The sequence below is a fragment of the Pterocles gutturalis genome, unplaced genomic scaffold (genome assembly GCF_000699245.1).
Source record: "Pterocles gutturalis isolate BGI_N339 unplaced genomic scaffold, ASM69924v1 scaffold13478, whole genome shotgun sequence".
Lineage (NCBI taxonomy): Eukaryota > Metazoa > Chordata > Aves > Pterocliformes > Pteroclidae > Pterocles > Pterocles gutturalis.
In genome coordinates, this window is record NW_010123220.1 from 1,130 (window position 1) to 18,693 (window position 17,564).

Here is a 17,564-nt window from a genome sequence, read left to right on the forward strand (position 1 = left end):
CAACAATGATCACCAAAAAGAATTCATTTAATTAAAGTATAGACTTCTGTGGAGTTTCCTGGCATGCTAACCTGTGGTAAAGCAGAGACCTCAGAAGCACTGGCTTGTGGTCATTTTGAATCCCACTGTGTTTTCTCCTTTCCCATTTGTTACTTTCAGTTTTTGAAGTAATCAGATATAAAAAGTTTTTTATGGATGATATTGTATTTGTGATGCAACACCCACACATACAGAAACACCTATGCTTAATCCCAGACAGTATGGCATTGTAATAGGTAAGCCCTCCAAGTAGAAAAACTGGGACACTTATTAATGCGGGTTTGTAGCTTGTAATATTGCTAATAAAGTATTAGCAAATGCCAATTGGCAGCTGTTTGACATAACTACTTTTTTCTAGATGTGCTGGTTAAGCTTCTGACAGTGTTTGTGTCTGGGAGGAGGGCAGGGACCCAGCCTTGCAGGCAGCTGGAGAGCTGGGCAGAGCTACTCGAAGGACTGCTCCAAAAGAGCCCCAATTTTTTAAAGATAGCTGTTACTTGCTGCTTAATCCTGTCAGTGAGATTCTTCCTTCCCCCTGCAATGATAACAGCTTTATGTTTTAAAGGGAATTATTTGGGAATGCAGGACAAAGCTGTAACTGCGCCTCTGCACATTGGCAGATCTTAAAACATCTTAAGACCATGGAAATACAGCAAGCTTGATTTTCTACTTTTTTTCTCTAGGATAAAATAGCAGCTTCAGTGTAATTGCTCTTGATTTTCACTACTGCAAGTTAAAGAGATGCATCAGGCCCATCAGGTTGGTGTTCTGCTGTCAGCCAAGCCTTTAGGTTAGCTTTGAAGGCTCATAGAGTAGATGTGATGTGGGTGCATGGAAATGCACCAAAGCCAAAAGTACTGTTGTTTTCTTTGGACATTAAAGTCTTAGATACTGACCCCTGTCTCATAATTTTGACCCTCTCTTCGCACATATCCCACAGAGCCGTGGCTCACCTGGCGTGAAGTCCTGGTGTAGACACCACTCACAAAGAGCTGTTTTTGTGCGAGGTGTTGCTGAGGAGAGGAAGAGCTCAAGCCGTTCTTGTTCCTGCAGCTACCTTCGAAGCCCAGCAGCCAGTCTCTGCGCGTTGGGAACTGGTCAGAAAGGAAGAGCCACCGCTTACCACGGCTGCCCAAGCGGCACAGCCACGATGACATGCTGCTGCTGGCTCAGCTTGGCATTCCCTCCTCCCCTTCCAGCCTCAACGAGGACAGCCTAAGTACCGCGAGCGAGCTGCTGTCTACACGGCGGGCCAGGAGGATCCCAAAGGTACTGGCAGGGTGATCAGGCTTATGCTGAGGAGAGGTCACCTGTCTGCAAGAGCTGCAGATTTTCAAGACAAATTCCTGTCCAGCCTTTAGTCATCACTGAAATCTCTTTTTGTATCCTAAAGGAAACTTGACATCAAAAGAGAAACAGTAACTCCCAGGAGCCAAGACATACTCCTTTTTTACATATGGCTGTCTTACGAAGGACATCTTTGCACAGAGTTGATTTGAAGCCATTTCTGTTTTCTACACTTCTACGAAAATCCCTTCCCTAGAAGTGGGTAACTCTGCCCTGGTCCAAGAGGAGCAAACATCTGATTGCCATCTTTGCACAGAGTAGATTTGAAGCCATTTCTGTTTTCTACACTTTTCTTTAAGCTCTGTGGGCCAGAGCATTGTTGTGTACCTAACTTTATGTTTTGGAATGGGTGATGGTCAAGCAATTATTATTTATGACATGCAGCAGCATCTGAAGTGTTTTTTTCCCCCATCATTTGCTTATTGCTCTCAGGAAAATAACTATTATTAGCCTAATACATTTCCCTTCATTTACTCACAACATACCCCATCCTGATAACCCTGTTGTCTCAAAGGATTTGAAGTAAAAATTAATTTTCCAATTTTCAAGTTTTCTAATTCAAAATGGGATGTGAAAAAAATCCGAGCCACCAAACAAGAACAAAAAACCCCAACAAACCTTTTCTAGTACAATAGCAACAGAGTAGGGGACAACATGCAAATATATTTATTTTTGGCTTGTGAACAAAGCTGGTTTTTACTATATATTCTTCTTATTAGAGAGCATATTTCAAAGTACATGGCTGTAAATACTGTGAGTAGAGGGAGATTTTTATGTTCCTGTCAATTAGTCTGAAATTCTGTCTAAGCAGGAAACAAACAAAAAGGAGGAAATTAATTCTGTGTCCTTAATATTTGCTATATTTTTACTGTCTTGGAATGTACTATTTTACTGCAGAAATGAGCATACATCTGTGACGTTACAGGGTAGCTTACTACTTGGTTTTAAGTAAAACTTGTAAAGTTTGGCTGTTAATTTTGTACCCAACCTTTTTTTTTTTTTTTTTTTTTTTTAAGGGACAGATAGTCTTCTTATATGAAATTTTTGACCACTCTAGTTCCTAGAATCACACATTACTGGAGAATCTCGGGTTTTTGTTGAGAAAATGTCTATTAGAGGGAAAAACTGGAGCCTGATGAACTCCTGTTCTGTACCACCCCCATTGATGCTTTGGGGAGCAATAACCAAATGCTTTAAACATCTGGGCTTTCCTCACCACAGTGCAGGTACTCTACCCCTGGTGAAGTAGCTCAAGCAGACAACTGCCAAGCAGCACACCGAGGGGAGTGAAAAATCCCAGCAAGGCGCCTTGCTCCTGGTTCCTGATATCTTGTTTAGTGCTTCTGTGCAGGAGTTTCTGGGCTGGTGCACGCGCTGGAGCTGGGCAGGATTTCATCTGCTGGCTCTGCTGGGGTGCTGTGCAGATCCCCAGGCACACGGCCACAAGAAGAGAAGTTCCAGCTGAGCCTTGGTGGTGGGTTGTGTCTGTGTCATTCAGCATGTAGAGACAAAATCCCTGCTACTGCTTCAAGCAGGAGAACAAGCGAGGACTTTAAGACTTCGAACTGTCTGTTCTGGGCCAGACCCTCTTCCTCTGTTGGAGAGGAAAAACATTATGAAGATTAATTGCTACATATTTATCACTCTCCAGAAGTTATAAAATTCTGTTTAATGATGAATTCTCAGTAATCCCAACCTCTTGTTGAAGGCATTAAACACAAGTTCTCATTAATATTTTCCCTCATCTCATACTTTTTTGGATAGACAGTTGTTATCAGCCCTCCTGAGGGAAGTCGTAGAGATGATTACCAGGGGTTAGAATTCTGGCTAGTGATGGTTAAAGCCAGCTACAGCCAGTACTAGTAGCTAACTTCAAAATACTTTTGTGGATAAGGATAAGATTGGAGACATTAGATACCACATCTCTGAAGTAAGGTAAGTACAGCAGGAGTTGGAAGGGAGAGGGAGGAGAAGTCCATATGGGCCAGATCCTCAGCTGATGAGATACAGCTTCAAAGTGGCTGATTCACACTGTACCTGAAAAGGCTTTAAAAATTTAGGGCAATCTCCTCCCGTGCTTATTTGGCCACACTAAAGTCTCAGTTCAGAGAGGTGCTAACACACATGTCACTCTTAATATTCAAAATAAGAATATGATCTTAAGGTCCATGAGAGTTTGGCAAAGTTGGGTATGGCTAATGGATTGCTGTTAACTTAGACAATGCAAGTGAAGAGAGAAACAACAGCATAGAGAGAAAGGAATGAGGTGGTAGAGGATAGCAGCTACCTTTCCATCCTCAGGCTCATTGTGCTTTTATTGCAAATATCTACGTGATTTTTGGAAATGGGATTTAAGTTTCTGAGTTGTTTAATTGTGTTTTAAAACAGGTAAAGGAGTGAGATTTAAAATAAGTGATTCACATGAATGGGATTCAAAATGAGAGAGATAAGAAATGCACTTTGAAAATAGTAAAGGTTTGGGGGGGCTCAGCTGGCCTGTCATTCATGGTCAAATCTTTGTTTGGATAGGTTAACTAAAAGTCTCCTGGCAGGAAAGTGTTTGGTCTTAACTGATTCCTCATTTTTTTATTTTGCAGCTTGTGCAAAGAATCAATTCCATCTACAGTGCAAAAAGAGGAAAAAAACGATTGAAGAAACTTTCCATGTCCAATATTGAGACAGCGTCCCTACGAGGTATGTCAGAAGCATCATGGTTCAGTGAATCCATTCGAATGTTGCAGGATTAACAGATTCCCTTCTTTCCTCCACGTCTACCCTGGGCTCTACTTTGTTTAGAACTTTCTTCTACGAACAATGATAACTTTGTGTCTGCAAGAGGAGAAAATGGGGATGAGCTAAAAATAAACGAGATTCTCAACATTGTCTATCCGATTAATCCCGTGACCAGCTAGACTTATCCAGCTGCTTCTTAGTTCACTTTTTGAGTAATTTGCATCTGTATGCTTTGTCCAAAGTTCACATTTTTGATCTTGTAATTCATTCATGCTTTTCCCTGGCATGTGAATATAACTCACACTGTGTGAATATAACTCACACTTCAGACTGCTTCTTGAAAAGCAAGGGCCAAAAAGAAAATCAGACCGTGCTTGTAGTAAGAGTACAATACAGCTTTAATGTAAGTACACCTCAGAAATAAATTGTATTATGAGGTTACTTTTGCATGTTATTCTCGCTCAGTTTGGTGGATTCTGGTGACTGAAAATGTTGCCCAGACAGACAAAGCTCATAAGTCTTTCTTTGATTTCTCAAGTGCTGCATAACCTTTTTCAAAAAAATTGAAGTCTTAAAAAGAAGCAGAAGGGTTAAAAATCCATTTTCCAAATGGTACATTCACCTCTGTATCTTAGCATAGATGGGGGTTCAGTGCAATGAGCTGCTGTAACGGAGAATGAATTTTGCACTTTCATCAAAACAAAGCTCTTATTCTCAAGCTAAACTGAAACTTAATCCAAGGAAAGCACAATCTAAGGAGTTATTCAAACTGTTTATGTCAAGATATTTTAAAATTGAGGAGAGAGCATGTGTGGATCACAAGGCTCAGTGTGAGATACGATTTTTCCCAGTTTCACCGCAGTAAACCAAGTTTATGTTTGCTTTGGTTTTGCATTAACTGATCCCTCTATCTCCTCTGCAGATGAGAACAGCGAGAGTGAGAGCGACTCAGATGACAGGTTTAAAGGTAAGGGACCAGCCTTCAGTAACTTCTAGTCAGCCACCATCACAGACCTTATCACGATTTTTCTCAGTTTCACCGCAGTAAACCAAGTTTGTTTGCTTTGGTTTTGCATTAACTGATCCCTCTATCTCCTCTGCAGATGAGAACAGCGAGAGTGAGAGCGACTCAGATGACAGGTTTAAAGGTAAGGGACCAGCCTTCAATAACTTCTAGTCAGCCACCATCACAGACCTTATCAACAGACATTCTCCTGCTACTGCATGCTGTTCCTGTCCATGGCCTATATTTTCCTTCCCCTAACTATGCTAACTCCATCACTGCAGAGCTCACAAAGTTTCCAACACAGGAGCATGAATGTGGAAAGCCAGGACAAAATGAGCTGTGAGGATCTAACAAGGATTTGGCAACTGTGTCATATAATGAAGAACAGGACCTTTGATAGATTTGCTTTGTCAGCCACTTCACAGATGCTGATATTTTCCAGACTGACTACTGGGTGCAAACTTAAAGGGATGAGATTGGATAAATATGCTTTCTTTTTATTCATAAATTGCTTTAAGTGTTTACCACTAGTTGCTGTTGGAGGCAAGATTCTTATACTCTTTTATAGGTCTGCAGTCTCCCAATTGTAGAAATTCCTTTATTGGCACACAGCACCTGCACAAACTCTGCTTGAGCCAGGCCAGTAAATTAGCCCCTCATTTTCAAGAGTCCTGATATACTCAGAAAGAACTAGGAAAAAGTTGAAGGCAGCAATGACAGATTTTACTACTAAAAACCTATCATGCTGTTAGTAAGGGAGGGGAAAAAAAAAGAGTATGGAGCTGTGGTTATAAGATAAAAGAACTATGAAAAAGTTGAAGGCAGGAAAGACAGATTTTACTACTTAAAAACCTATCATGCTGTTAGTAAGGGAGGGGAAAAAAAAAGAGTATGGAGCTGTGGTTATAAGATAAGGGGCAAGAATTCATGTCTGTCTACTGCAGATGTCACCTGCTTACTGTTTACGCAGGAAAACTTGCTGGAAAAAATTGTTTTAGGGAAAAAGATTTGTTGCAGATAGGGGGTGGCAATGTATGCAACATTGTTCACTGATGCGTGGAAAAAGACTCATCGCTTCTTTGTAGGCAGGTACCAGCCCGAAAACACTTTCAGTTCTGTTTCTCTTTGTGTCAAAAAATATAGGGTTACTTTTGCTCGTACCGCAAGAAAGAAGACAGGCAGGAACTGGCCCCTCTCTTGTTATTCTGGGGATATTCTGATTTCACTGGAAACTAGGAAGCTTTCCCCCCTCCCTTGTTGTGGAATGGAGGATCTTTGTTCTGATGGCTCCCTAACTGCCTGCTCCTGAGTGACCTTGTGTTTACATTGATGCTCTTAGGACTTCCTGAGCCAAAGATCCAGTTTTTGTGTGGAACATGACAGGATTCACTGGGTCCCCATCTGCTGGAGTGAGGTGGGCTCTTTGGTTTCACCTCTTGCAGACATGAAGCACTGGCAGGCAGTGTGGGGCTATCTCGAGGCAGGACTAGGCAGGTTGTTTCTTGGGATTTATCTTCCCTAGTTGTGCAGTCACACCAACATCTAAGTGCTCTATCAGTTTTTATTTTTTGTGTTGTTGAACCAGTTGTATGATGGCTGGACATCAAGGGGTTTCCCTTTCTTTCTGTCTATTAATTACTGCTGTGATCAAGTGCTTGTGACATCTTATTTCCCTACCACAAGGGACAGTCTGCCTTTTGCAAACTGTGGGCAGTGTCAGTGAATAGAGCCTACAGGGACTGACGTGCTGTTAATAATTCCTTTGCCATTGCACAGAGATCCTGGTGTGAAGAGGTGGGGAAGAGCAGGCAGGAAGCTGGTTTTACTGAGCTGTTTTCACCTGTTGGTCTACCCGAACTGATAATGATGCTACTGACTGGCCTGCCATAGAAGCAGCAGCAAGTTACTGCATCAAGACATGTCTTTGAATCGGGACTGGAGGTGACCACGAATCTGAGATTGCCTCTTAATCAAACTGGCACAAGCAAAGCAATCCCACAGGATGCAATTCGCACCTCTTTCCTTCCCCTTTCCCTGGAGATTGTTCCATGGCTTGTATGGGCTGTGCCTGTGCTGTAGAGAAGGAGAAGATACACCTGCAGTGGTTCTATGGTGGTGCTGTGTAGGGACAGGTCACAGAACTGTTTTTCACCAATGTAAACCAGGCCAAATTCAGGCCTGAGGTGTGTCACCCTGGAGGCCCTAGTGCATTTGCACACCCACATAAGGGTTTACAATCTAGTTTTATGTGCGAAGAAAAAGCAGACCTTTGGAAGGGTAACAGTTATGAACTGCAATTTCAGTGATTTTGTGTTGCATCACTTCAGTACTTGGAGAGAGTTTTGATTTATGGGAGCAATTAGTGAGGGAGACTACATTGTGAAGGTTTGCTTTTGAAAGGAGAACATGCTTGGAATAATACAATGGCAAGCTGAAAGTCTTTTGTGAATGGCTGTGGTTTACATGTACACATCACAGTCCCAGGTAATGATCTGTCTTTTTCTTTTCTTTTTTTTTTTTTTTAATGCAAGCTCATACCCAGCGTCTAGTACACATCCAGTCAATGCTGAAGAGGGCTCCAAGTTATCGAACCCTGGAACTGGAGCTGATTGAGTGGCAGGAACGGGAGTTATTTGAGTATTTTGTGGTAGTGTCACTGAAAAAGAAGCCTTCTAAAAACACTTACCTCCCAGAAGTGACATATCAGTTTCCCAAGGTAAAATAAAAATTGCTATGTACAGTTCATTCAAAGATCAATGAAGTGAATAAGTGGGAAAATTAATAGAAATATATTTTTTAAATCGAGTTAATAATTCAGTTTTCATAATTTTTCCAAAGCAATCTGTTACTAAGCAAAGGGCATAGAGGAGATGACTGAAAGCTTTCCCTGTTTACAGATTCATCTTTTCCAGTGCTGGAGAGTTTGGCCTAACGGGAGGTGCTTTAAAGACTGTTTAAATTCAATTTCTAAATATTTCACTTTTAACTCATTTTGGCCGTATTAGGATTTGTTCCAAAATTCGCTGAAGTCAATGGAAAGACTTTTGCTGATCTATGGCATTTCTTTTATGCTCTCGCAGCAGAAAAGGAATTTGAGTTAGGACAGTGTTTTAAATGGCCTTTGTGCAATAAGAGAGTTTCAGGCAATTTTAAAAAAGATTTTAGAAAAACCGCAGTGATTATTTCTATTGTCTATAAGTCTGTCCTGGGGTCATGCCTCACTCTGCCAAGCACAAATAAAGAACAAGCTGATGGGCCCTCACTCTTCAGAGCTCATGAGTAACCCCCGTTCCTGAGAGGTGCTGTGAAGCTGGCTCTGACAGTAACTGACTGAACCTCAATTTTCTCCCCCACAGCTAGAAAGACCAACCAAGCAAATGCGTGAAGCGGAGGAGCGTCTCAAGGCTATCCCTCAGTTCTGCTTTCCTGATGCCAAGGACTGGCTCCCTGTCTCCGAGTACAACAGGTAAACCCTCCTGTGCTCTGCTGCAGTGCTGATGGAGCGCATCTGGAACAGCCGCAGGCTCACCGATGCCCAATTAAGGAAGCAGCAGTTTGAGTCTTGGCCATTTCAGGCTCAAGCAGCTGTATTTAATATTTTTTTTTTTTTTTAGATTCTGTATTATTTTTCTTCTCTATTCTGCCTGGTTCACAGACCTGTGTGTCTGAAGGGAAGAGGTCTTCTCAGTGCTAAACCCAAGCATAAATGGAAGTATTTAAAATAAATTTTATAAAGGACAGGGCCCTGCCACCACCTGCCCTAGTCATTTACCCCAGAATGCTTGTTGAACACTTCAGGACACCTTTTCATTTGGCTCAAAGAAATGCTGTTCTGAGAACTTGGAGCAGAGCTCTGTACCAGCAGAGGAGCCCTGTCTTCCTTCGCTCAGAATTGAATGACTACAGGAGAAGGGCAAGAGAAGGGAGAGCCAGGCTTGCATTTTCTTTTTAATTCAAAAGAAACCTCAAAAAATGATCTCTTATTTTTCCCCTGCATTGATGAGTCAGAACCTGTTGATCTGTCAGTTATTGAAAACACTGAAGGAGAAGCAGGCAACTGTGTGGGAAACATTGGTATGTGAAGCACACAGCCCAGCCTACACAGCATTTCACTTCTTTCAGCTGCTGCTCTTCTAGACAGACCTTTCATGCACCCACATTTGTCAAACAAGATATCCCTCCCATATATAGCTATAATTATATAAACCTTGGCATTCCAGCATGAAGAAAAGGTGTTTTATATAATGCCATTTAAAACTTGCAAAGCAGTCAGGAATGTTTCTCAGTCCAAACACAAAATTCACAGACCCATCCCTTTACCTGTGCTGTAATTATAGCCTTAAACTGTTGTTTTACTTCTCTGTCACAAATGGTATTTATCTTAGGGATATTAAATGAGCTGGATTCTGGAAATCTGTATTGTTTTTGGATTGCAAAATAATTTCTCTACTCTCAGAGAGTATCTAAGGTTCTTCCTTTAAGAACAAAGCACAGTCCAAAGACAGGATCTAACTAAAAGGTAGGGCAGATACAGCATTTGAATACTACCCTCCAAATCGGATTCTTGGGTTCCTTCTGCAGTACAAAGGGACTGCCATGTCACTGAAATTCAGCATCTACCTCCTCTTATTATAAGATAGCTAGGTTTTCCACAACCATGCAAGTATTTTTGCCCTACTGCTGATGGAATTTGTCCACAGGGTATGTCCAGATGATGGGCAGAGGGCGAGAAGACTCTCCAGTGGGTAGAATCTCTCACTGGATAAGGCAGTATCCCTTTCTAAATGATCTACCTTGTAGCTGTGCTGTAGTTCTGATAGTAAGATCTGGGCAATTTGTTTTCTTCTAGTGAGACCTTTTCTTTCATGCTGACTGGGGAAGATGGGAGCCGGCGGTTTGGTTATTGCAGGAGGCTGTTGGTAAGTACACTACCTTCACCTCAAAATGCAAAATTCTGTTAAACAGTATCTCAAAACTATAAGCTGAACTTTGAGAGTGTCTCTCATGGTTTTAAAAGAAAACTGAGTTACTCACTCTGAAATTTGGAAATGTAAGAAGCTTAAGTAAAATTAGAATTTGTAAAGGCTATCTGAATCAAATAGATCCCAAGTCTTGTAGGAAATTCATAAGAATGTGGGAAGGTTCTTGTGTGAGTGCTTTTAAAATTCTTTATGTTATGTGCTTTCAAGCAGAATCAGAAATACTACAACACTGCAAACAAAGGCAAATGTGGTATTTCTAAACATTTGTGAGTAGTGTTTATCTCTTGGACAGCTGCTTACATCTCCAGAGTACTCTGCCAGCACTGCCTGGTCAATCTGCAGCGGGTCCGTGATGTAGGTAAATCAGACACCCTGTTGAGCAGAAGGGCAACAGTGGTGGAGAGCAGGCCACCGTCACCATTTGCTGAGGACCACGTGATAAGCTGATGCCAGTGCTGGAAGTGTGTGTTCTTGGGCTCCTTTTCATTCCTTGAGACCAGGGGTGGTCAACTGGTGGTGCAGGAACCTGACAGCCTACCAACAGTTTTGTCTCATAACGTGGAAAATCACTGGGCACCTGGTAAATTGAGAGCATGGCAGTATGCCCATGTGTGTCGGGGGGGGAGAAGGAAATGGCACAAAGGCTTGCAAAGTGTGTTAAGGCAGGTGAAGCACAGTGCAACCAGGCATTTTGCTGTCCATTGTTGCAGATCTGACTGGGTAGCAGCAAAGTATACTGCAGCACCAGGCTACGTTCATCACCTCTTGGTTTGGAGCTGGTTGCGAGTGCCCAGGCAGGGAGCCGTGGCTCCTGTACTGTTCACATGACAGTTGCCTACACTTGGTTGCAGAGCTTAGATGGATATGGGATGCTGCAGGAGCCTTTTGCGTATTCTCTGTGCAGAATGAACGGGTGCAGCAACATTGCAAACTTGTAAATCCGTACCCCCTATCTAAGAGAAAGGGACACTGTCACTTTTCCCTTCCTTCCCTCTCTGGAATGATTTCCCATGCTTCCAAGCAGGGAGCATCTGCCTTCAGCAGTTTTCAGTAGCTTCTGGTAGGCAGAGCAACTCGCTGTCACTAGCACAGCACCCTCCATCCTGCGTGCTACCTGTACCTGACCCCGCTCTTACCCTGCTCTTTGTCTATGGCAAAGCTCCTTGTCGTGCAGACAGCAGATGCTCTGTCTGGGAGGTATTGCTGTGTGTGGTTCCTCTATTTGTAAGAAGTTTCGTTTAAACTAACATAACAGAAAACTTGTTTATCAGTTCTGTGGGCGGTATTTGCCATAGGTAGCATCACAGAGTCTCGCTTACTCAGTAAAACACAGTATGTAAGCGTGGGCCACAACAAGGTTTATATGTGGAAAGGAAATGTCCGTGAAGGCTTGTGTTAGTAAATCCAGTGCTGGTCAGGGGGTGAGTCAGAGATAAACAAGTGGAGAACCTAGAAGCTATCCTTGCTGGTGTAAATAAGTATAACAAGATTTAAGGCAGTAGTACAATCCAATTGCTTTTTAATGTGATATTTCTATTTATAGTCGTGTGCATACTTTCTTATTTTATATATGCAAGTACAGAGTTTGTACAGGCAACAAGGAGCAGGTAAATTCTGCAGGCACTGGTTATATGCCAGAGGCTTATAAAATCTGCTCTAAAGTAGATTTTTATGTTAGAGTGTCAATGTTCCTGAGCGGTTTCTGAAAGCTTCAGTCAGGATGGCTCTGATGTCCAGGAGTGCACAGCATCTCCTTTGATCCGTCCCATTCCTGACCCACAAGTTCTGTCAAATGCACTAACCATAATTTGGGAACTACATGGAGTCTTTTGACAAAGATTACATGAGAGAAACATGGGTCCATACTGTGTAATACAGAACTGTAAGAAAACCCTAAAATCATTGTAGACTGCTCTGCTTCAAGACAAGACAACAAAATATTCCCCAGCTGTACTGGTGAGGGATGCTCTTGTAATACCCGGTGAGAGTGTCTCACACCTTCTAGAGCATTTGGCAGTCCCTGGCAGCAGGCTCCAGGGCTGGATGTGCCAACCAGCCTGATCCTGTGAGGATGACTATCTGCATCTTCTGCAGAGGTTGGTGTTAGATTCCTTTGTTTATGAAACAATTACTGTTTGTCAGCCTTGTTCTCCTTTGGCATGTTGTGATATGAACAAACTGCCCCACTTTTTCTTTTCTGCCTTCAGATTTCAGATTCTTCCAGACCCTTTTTTTTGAGGAGTGCATGCTAAAACCCTGCCAAAACTACCTCAAGGGATACAGTGACAATCATGTTCTGTTTGTCCAACAAATCCCGTACAGTATCACCTTTAAATGTATTTATATTGTTTTGTTTCATTTTGGAACAGGATTAGAATGGAATGTAACCTATTGTACCACACCAAACAATCTGCACTTCCATAGATAGCACGAGGTTTCCAGTTACATCTTGATACCTGCAAGTCAATCATGTAACAGCTTTCCTCGTGACTTGATGTCAGATGTATGTGTCTTCATATGAAAGAAAATGGGCCAATATATAGTAGAGATATTAACTCTCACTGCAATGACATTTTACTGCAAATAATGCCAGATTAATTCTATTCCATGCTAATTAATCAATCAGCTTGCTGGGATCTTTAAGATACTGGGCTCCCACTGAGTTATGTGTCTGAGCGTGCACACTGCAAGGGGCAGCCTGCCTTGTTTTGAAAGCAGGTGTGTGCAGCGTGCCAGAGCCTCTCAGCACTATGCCAGACTGAGAGAGCTCTGAAGGCCACCCCCTGGATTTCAAGCACGTGTGCAGGGAGGTGTGACTTGAAAGAGAAAAATGCCAGGCTTATTTTTAGGAGAAAAGCCTTCTGTTTCTCCTGCCAAAGCAGGTTTTGGAGTGGGCTTTAGTCAGTAAACTTTAGATTAAACTCACTATAACCAGACTGTCCTGAGCCACTTGCGGACCAGCCCTTCTTCCATCTTGTAGCCAAGTTCTTGTCAGTTTATTTTCATCCTCTTGGGAAACTGTCTTGTTATCAACAAAATTCATTAGTATTTTCATTTGTGATGCCGGACTAATGCTGAAAATATCTTGGGCTCCATGAAAACAAATTGAAAACAAATCAAAACTAAAATATCATCCCCTCCATCCTTCTTCTTCCAGGAGGAGTGCAGTGCATCAAGGCAGAGTCACTCAGATGCCTCTCAGCTGTGCTGCTTTACCGTACAGCTTCCCTGAACTGGACGTATTCAAGATGTGGAAGAGTGAGCCTTGGAGAACATGACTCCAAGGCTTTGTAGCTACCTTGTAGGGCACAGCCTGCAACTTGGACGCAATCTCTTATGGGAAGAGAGGGGTTAAACCAGTACTGTTGGGCAGATCAAGTGCACAAGTCTCTTGGGCAGATCAAGTGCCCAAGTCTCCCCTAGTGAGCCCAGGCAGAGAAGGGAGGAGTGTCATGTCCCATATGATCTTTTTGTAGGAAAGGTGCAAACTAAAGCCCAGTGAGCTGGTGTTTTAGATCCACCTCTGAGGTGTAAACTAATGGTTGAGAGGGGACATATGTGAAGAGTTGCCAGTTAGAAATTTGAGAAGTCCTGCCCCTCACAATGGCTCTACCTGAGGCTTTTGCTTGCTGCCTCTTACAGATGATTTGTAGGCATCTGGGAGGTTGTGCTGCTTGCAAGAAAAAGTCTCTGAAATAACAAAAAAGGATGTCTGATACGATGAGTGCAAGGAGGGAAGAATCCCAGCCCTGAGACATGTAGCCTTTAAGACATTTGAAAGCAATGATATTTCATAAAGAAGAATCTTTGAGCGCTAAGCAGTTATTGTTTCTAGTCTTATAGATGACCCAGGAATGTGATGTTTTTACTGGCACTCAGTGAGACAGCTCTTGGTTGGGAGCTATCCAAGGCTCCTGGCATGGCTTCGACATTCCTGCAGATTTGACACAATGATTTTAACCAAAATCCCACATGCTTGATATAATCACTCAGTGCCTTTAGAAAGGGTTTTATACCTAATATGGACAAAAAAGGGCTCTGCTTTTTCAGAGATGTGACGTGTAGTGAGCAGGTTTGGATCCAGAAATAGACTCATCTGTATTCACTTAGCTTTGGTATTTTTTGTGGTCTTTATTATAAGAGGCGCAGGCACCTGCTGACTGTCCAAGTCTAGATTGCAATATTCAGGTTTAAAAAGCACAGCTACCCCTCAGTTTCTCGATTGACATCTGTGTGGCATGTAAATGTCAAACACTGGGTGGGGAAGTTAATCCCTGTATCACAGAGTCTAATGATGAGACAAAGAGAAAAATATGCTGGCCTTCTGTGTGGATGCAGAGGAGGCGATCAGCCACTTCGGCTGAATGTACGAGTGGGCAGAAGCGGATGGAAACAGTGACTGAGCTCCTTTATCACAGAGTTGTTATTAATGGAGAGGATTCTGTCACTGCTGCATATCGATAATGTACAGCTGCACAAAGAGGCTGTGATGCCAAATGATTCTTTTACAGACACCTTTCACTCTATGTGGCACAAGCACAGCTGACTCCATGAGACACAAGGAAGTGGGCAGCCTCGCCTGTTGTCTCAGACCCTGCTTTCAGGTTTTGCTGCTGGGGTATCGGGGTTTGCTAGTGTACCTGCAGCCGTTCTGTGCCGTGATGGATGTAGCTCCTGGACGAGGCAGTGCTACAACTTCCTTGCATTGTATCTTGGGACTACATGTGCCTGCATTTGAAGTCAACAAGCTGCCTTGTTAAAATAACAGCCCCTAGGAAGTGTGTGCCTGCGGATCTGGTGAAAATCAGTTGCAACTACACAAAACTGGAATGCTGTATCACAGCTTATTAAAAATATAGTGGGAAGCTGCTATGCATGGATATCACTGCCATCTGTGTGCATTGTATGCATGCAGGACACAGGCAGACCAGCTCTCTGCTCTGAGAACTTTGCCAGAGATGATGTTTTTTGTAAAGTGGTTGGTACTGGCCTAGATGTACTTCTTTTGTGGTAAATAAGCTGAATCCAGCAGGTGGTTGTACCCTTCTTTCACACACAGTGCTGACACCCTTGCCCTGACATCAGTCATGCCAGTTTAAACCATTTGCTTCTCTAGAAGATACCTTCAGTGGGATGGTTATAGAGGATGGTCTTTATAGTTCATTTTCTTTGGGGTAGTGGGGAAGAAGTGCCTTATCGATTCATACTTGCCATTGTTATTTAAGAGTTTGATGTTTACCATGCATTGGTCTGAGCAAGTTAATGATTTAGCTCATGCACCTTGCCTTTGTATAGGTCTATAAGCTTGCTTTCTGTGACTCGAGCTCTCTTTGAACATCATGGGGTGAGTGGGGAACTAAAGCCATCATAACCTCCCTTAGCATTGTAGTGCCCATCTCCCAGCACATGGCCCCAGGGTGGCCCCGCTCCTCCTGCCACAGTGGGAGCAGAGGACGATGATAGCACAGGCATGAGTTACAGTCGTAGTCAAATGTGCTTTTATGGCTGCAAGCTGGAGCGATACTGGAATACAGCTCCAGTGCACTGTGATTTCCAAAGTGGATAAGCACTATTTATGCCTTTTAGTTTCCTGTCTTATAGAAGAAACATGATGCTTTTCCAAAAGTAGCTATTTTGATGGAGAAACGGATAGTGAAGAATGTCACATGCTGGCCAACTGTGTGATCAGAGACAGAAGGGTATTTCCTTATGATTTAAATTAATATGTAATTTCAATCTCCTTTTTATTGTTATCAGCCAAGTGGAAAAGGTCCACGCCTACCTGAAGTTTATTGTGTCATCAGCCGGTTGGGGTGCTTTGACTTATTTTCAAAGGTAAGAAGGTTGGTTTTTTTTTCAAGATTGCTTTTTAATTTGATTGCTTACTGAGACACATCTGCAGTGATGAAGCAGATGAGAAGAATTTCTTCCTTTGATGGAAGATAACTGTATTTTACAGTTGCTGTTTTGGATATTCCATCTGTATTATTGGGTTCATCAAAGAATGTCTCATTACTTCTGTGACTGAGGCAGAGCTTGATTCAAAAAACATCTGGGTGTCTGTATGATCTGGCTGACTGAGGTTTTTTCCATTGTTTTCTAAAGCCGTTCTGTGCTGAGCTGTAATTCTTGGCATCCACAGTTTGAATGATGGGCCAGTGCCACTTTTACTCCAATACCCCGTGGAATAATGAGGTTAAAAAAAAAGATCATTTGATAAGTGAATTCTATATGCTTAACTCTATTGACATGGCTTTTTTTCCTAGGAGGCTAGGAAAGCATGGATGATCTTTTAATTGGCCTCCACATTAATGAATCCAAAGTTGCATCATGTGCTGATGTGGTTTACCTAGGGTAATAGGTTTATCGACACAAGAGGTTTGAGACAATAGAGGGCATTGCAGCTAAACTGAGGGATTGAATAGCCATAGAAACAGTTAACTGCCAGTCAGCTCCAGAGCCGCAAGCATTCTTTTGTAAGACAAAAGATTATTAAAATTAACTAATAATAACATTTCTGATTGATTAACATTTGAAATATCTCTCTACCTGCCAGTTTAGGGCCTCCTAGTCCTCTGAGAGCACATCCTGCAAAATCCAGCAGGCACCTCAGAGTATTGTATAGGATTTGCTGGTGATCTGTGGAGAATGATGATACGTCTAATGTCAAATGGCTGCCTTCCCCTTTTCCAGTTTCCATACAGTGCTATAGAAATGTTGTTTTAATTTGCCAGAGATTTTCACTTTAGATATGGGAAATCTCACTGAATTTATGCAGATTTTTCTTGTTCACTTGTATAAGAATAAAGGTGAAAAGAACATGTAAATCATTGAAGTCAGTGCAAATCATAGCATTTATATTGTTCACATGATCTAATAATCATACAGAATGTTATCTTCAAAGCAGGTTTCAAACTTTTCTAGATAAAACTTTGTTTAACACAAATCTTGTGTGAAGAACAACAATTGGGTTGCAATAGTTAATTGCAGTTCTGCTTCTGACGTCTTTCATAAAGCCCTGAAATCAAGGGTATATTACAGAGTCTCTTAGACATAATATGTATCTAAACACAGATATCTGTGAGTGAAACGGAATGCATTGTCCTGGGAGGGTAACACAGCTCACCAAATTTGTGGCATGGAGAGATGTGTTGAGGCTCTTTGTTTGCTTTTACATTTTTATCTAATTTTGATAGCACACAAATTTTCAAAGAAGAACTTGGGAGGGGGGGGGGGGGGGAAAGCAAAAAAAGGAAAATTAAGTAACTTCCTTACAACCAAGTATCACTGCAGCTGAGGAATAACGTCAGACAAGGAAGGTCACTGAACCAAAATTGAAAATAATCTGCTTTCTCAGTTCAATCTGTAACTTGAAAAACAGTGTCTGATCATCCAGCTACAGTGCACCCAAGGCTGACGGGTGAGCGCAGTTTCACTGGCTCCAGCAGCGGCTGTTC

General features: G+C 42.2%; 1 protein-coding gene across 1 annotated transcript in view; it reads left to right on the top strand.

The window, feature by feature from the left end:
- Positions 1-1,092: 1,092 nt before the first annotated feature.
- Positions 1,093-17,564, top strand: part of ST5 (suppression of tumorigenicity 5) — a gene marked incomplete at both ends in the record, with an annotated part of 41,962 nt that continues 25,490 nt past the window's right edge. The window contains 7 exons of the mRNA XM_010077824.1: positions 1,093-1,308; positions 3,984-4,080; positions 5,042-5,086; positions 7,657-7,841; positions 8,482-8,591; positions 9,975-10,044; positions 15,865-15,942. Of these exons, the coding sequence (XP_010076126.1) occupies positions 1,093-1,308; positions 3,984-4,080; positions 5,042-5,086; positions 7,657-7,841; positions 8,482-8,591; positions 9,975-10,044; positions 15,865-15,942 (801 nt within the window). The remainder of the gene's footprint in view (positions 1,309-3,983; positions 4,081-5,041; positions 5,087-7,656; positions 7,842-8,481; positions 8,592-9,974; positions 10,045-15,864; positions 15,943-17,564) is intronic.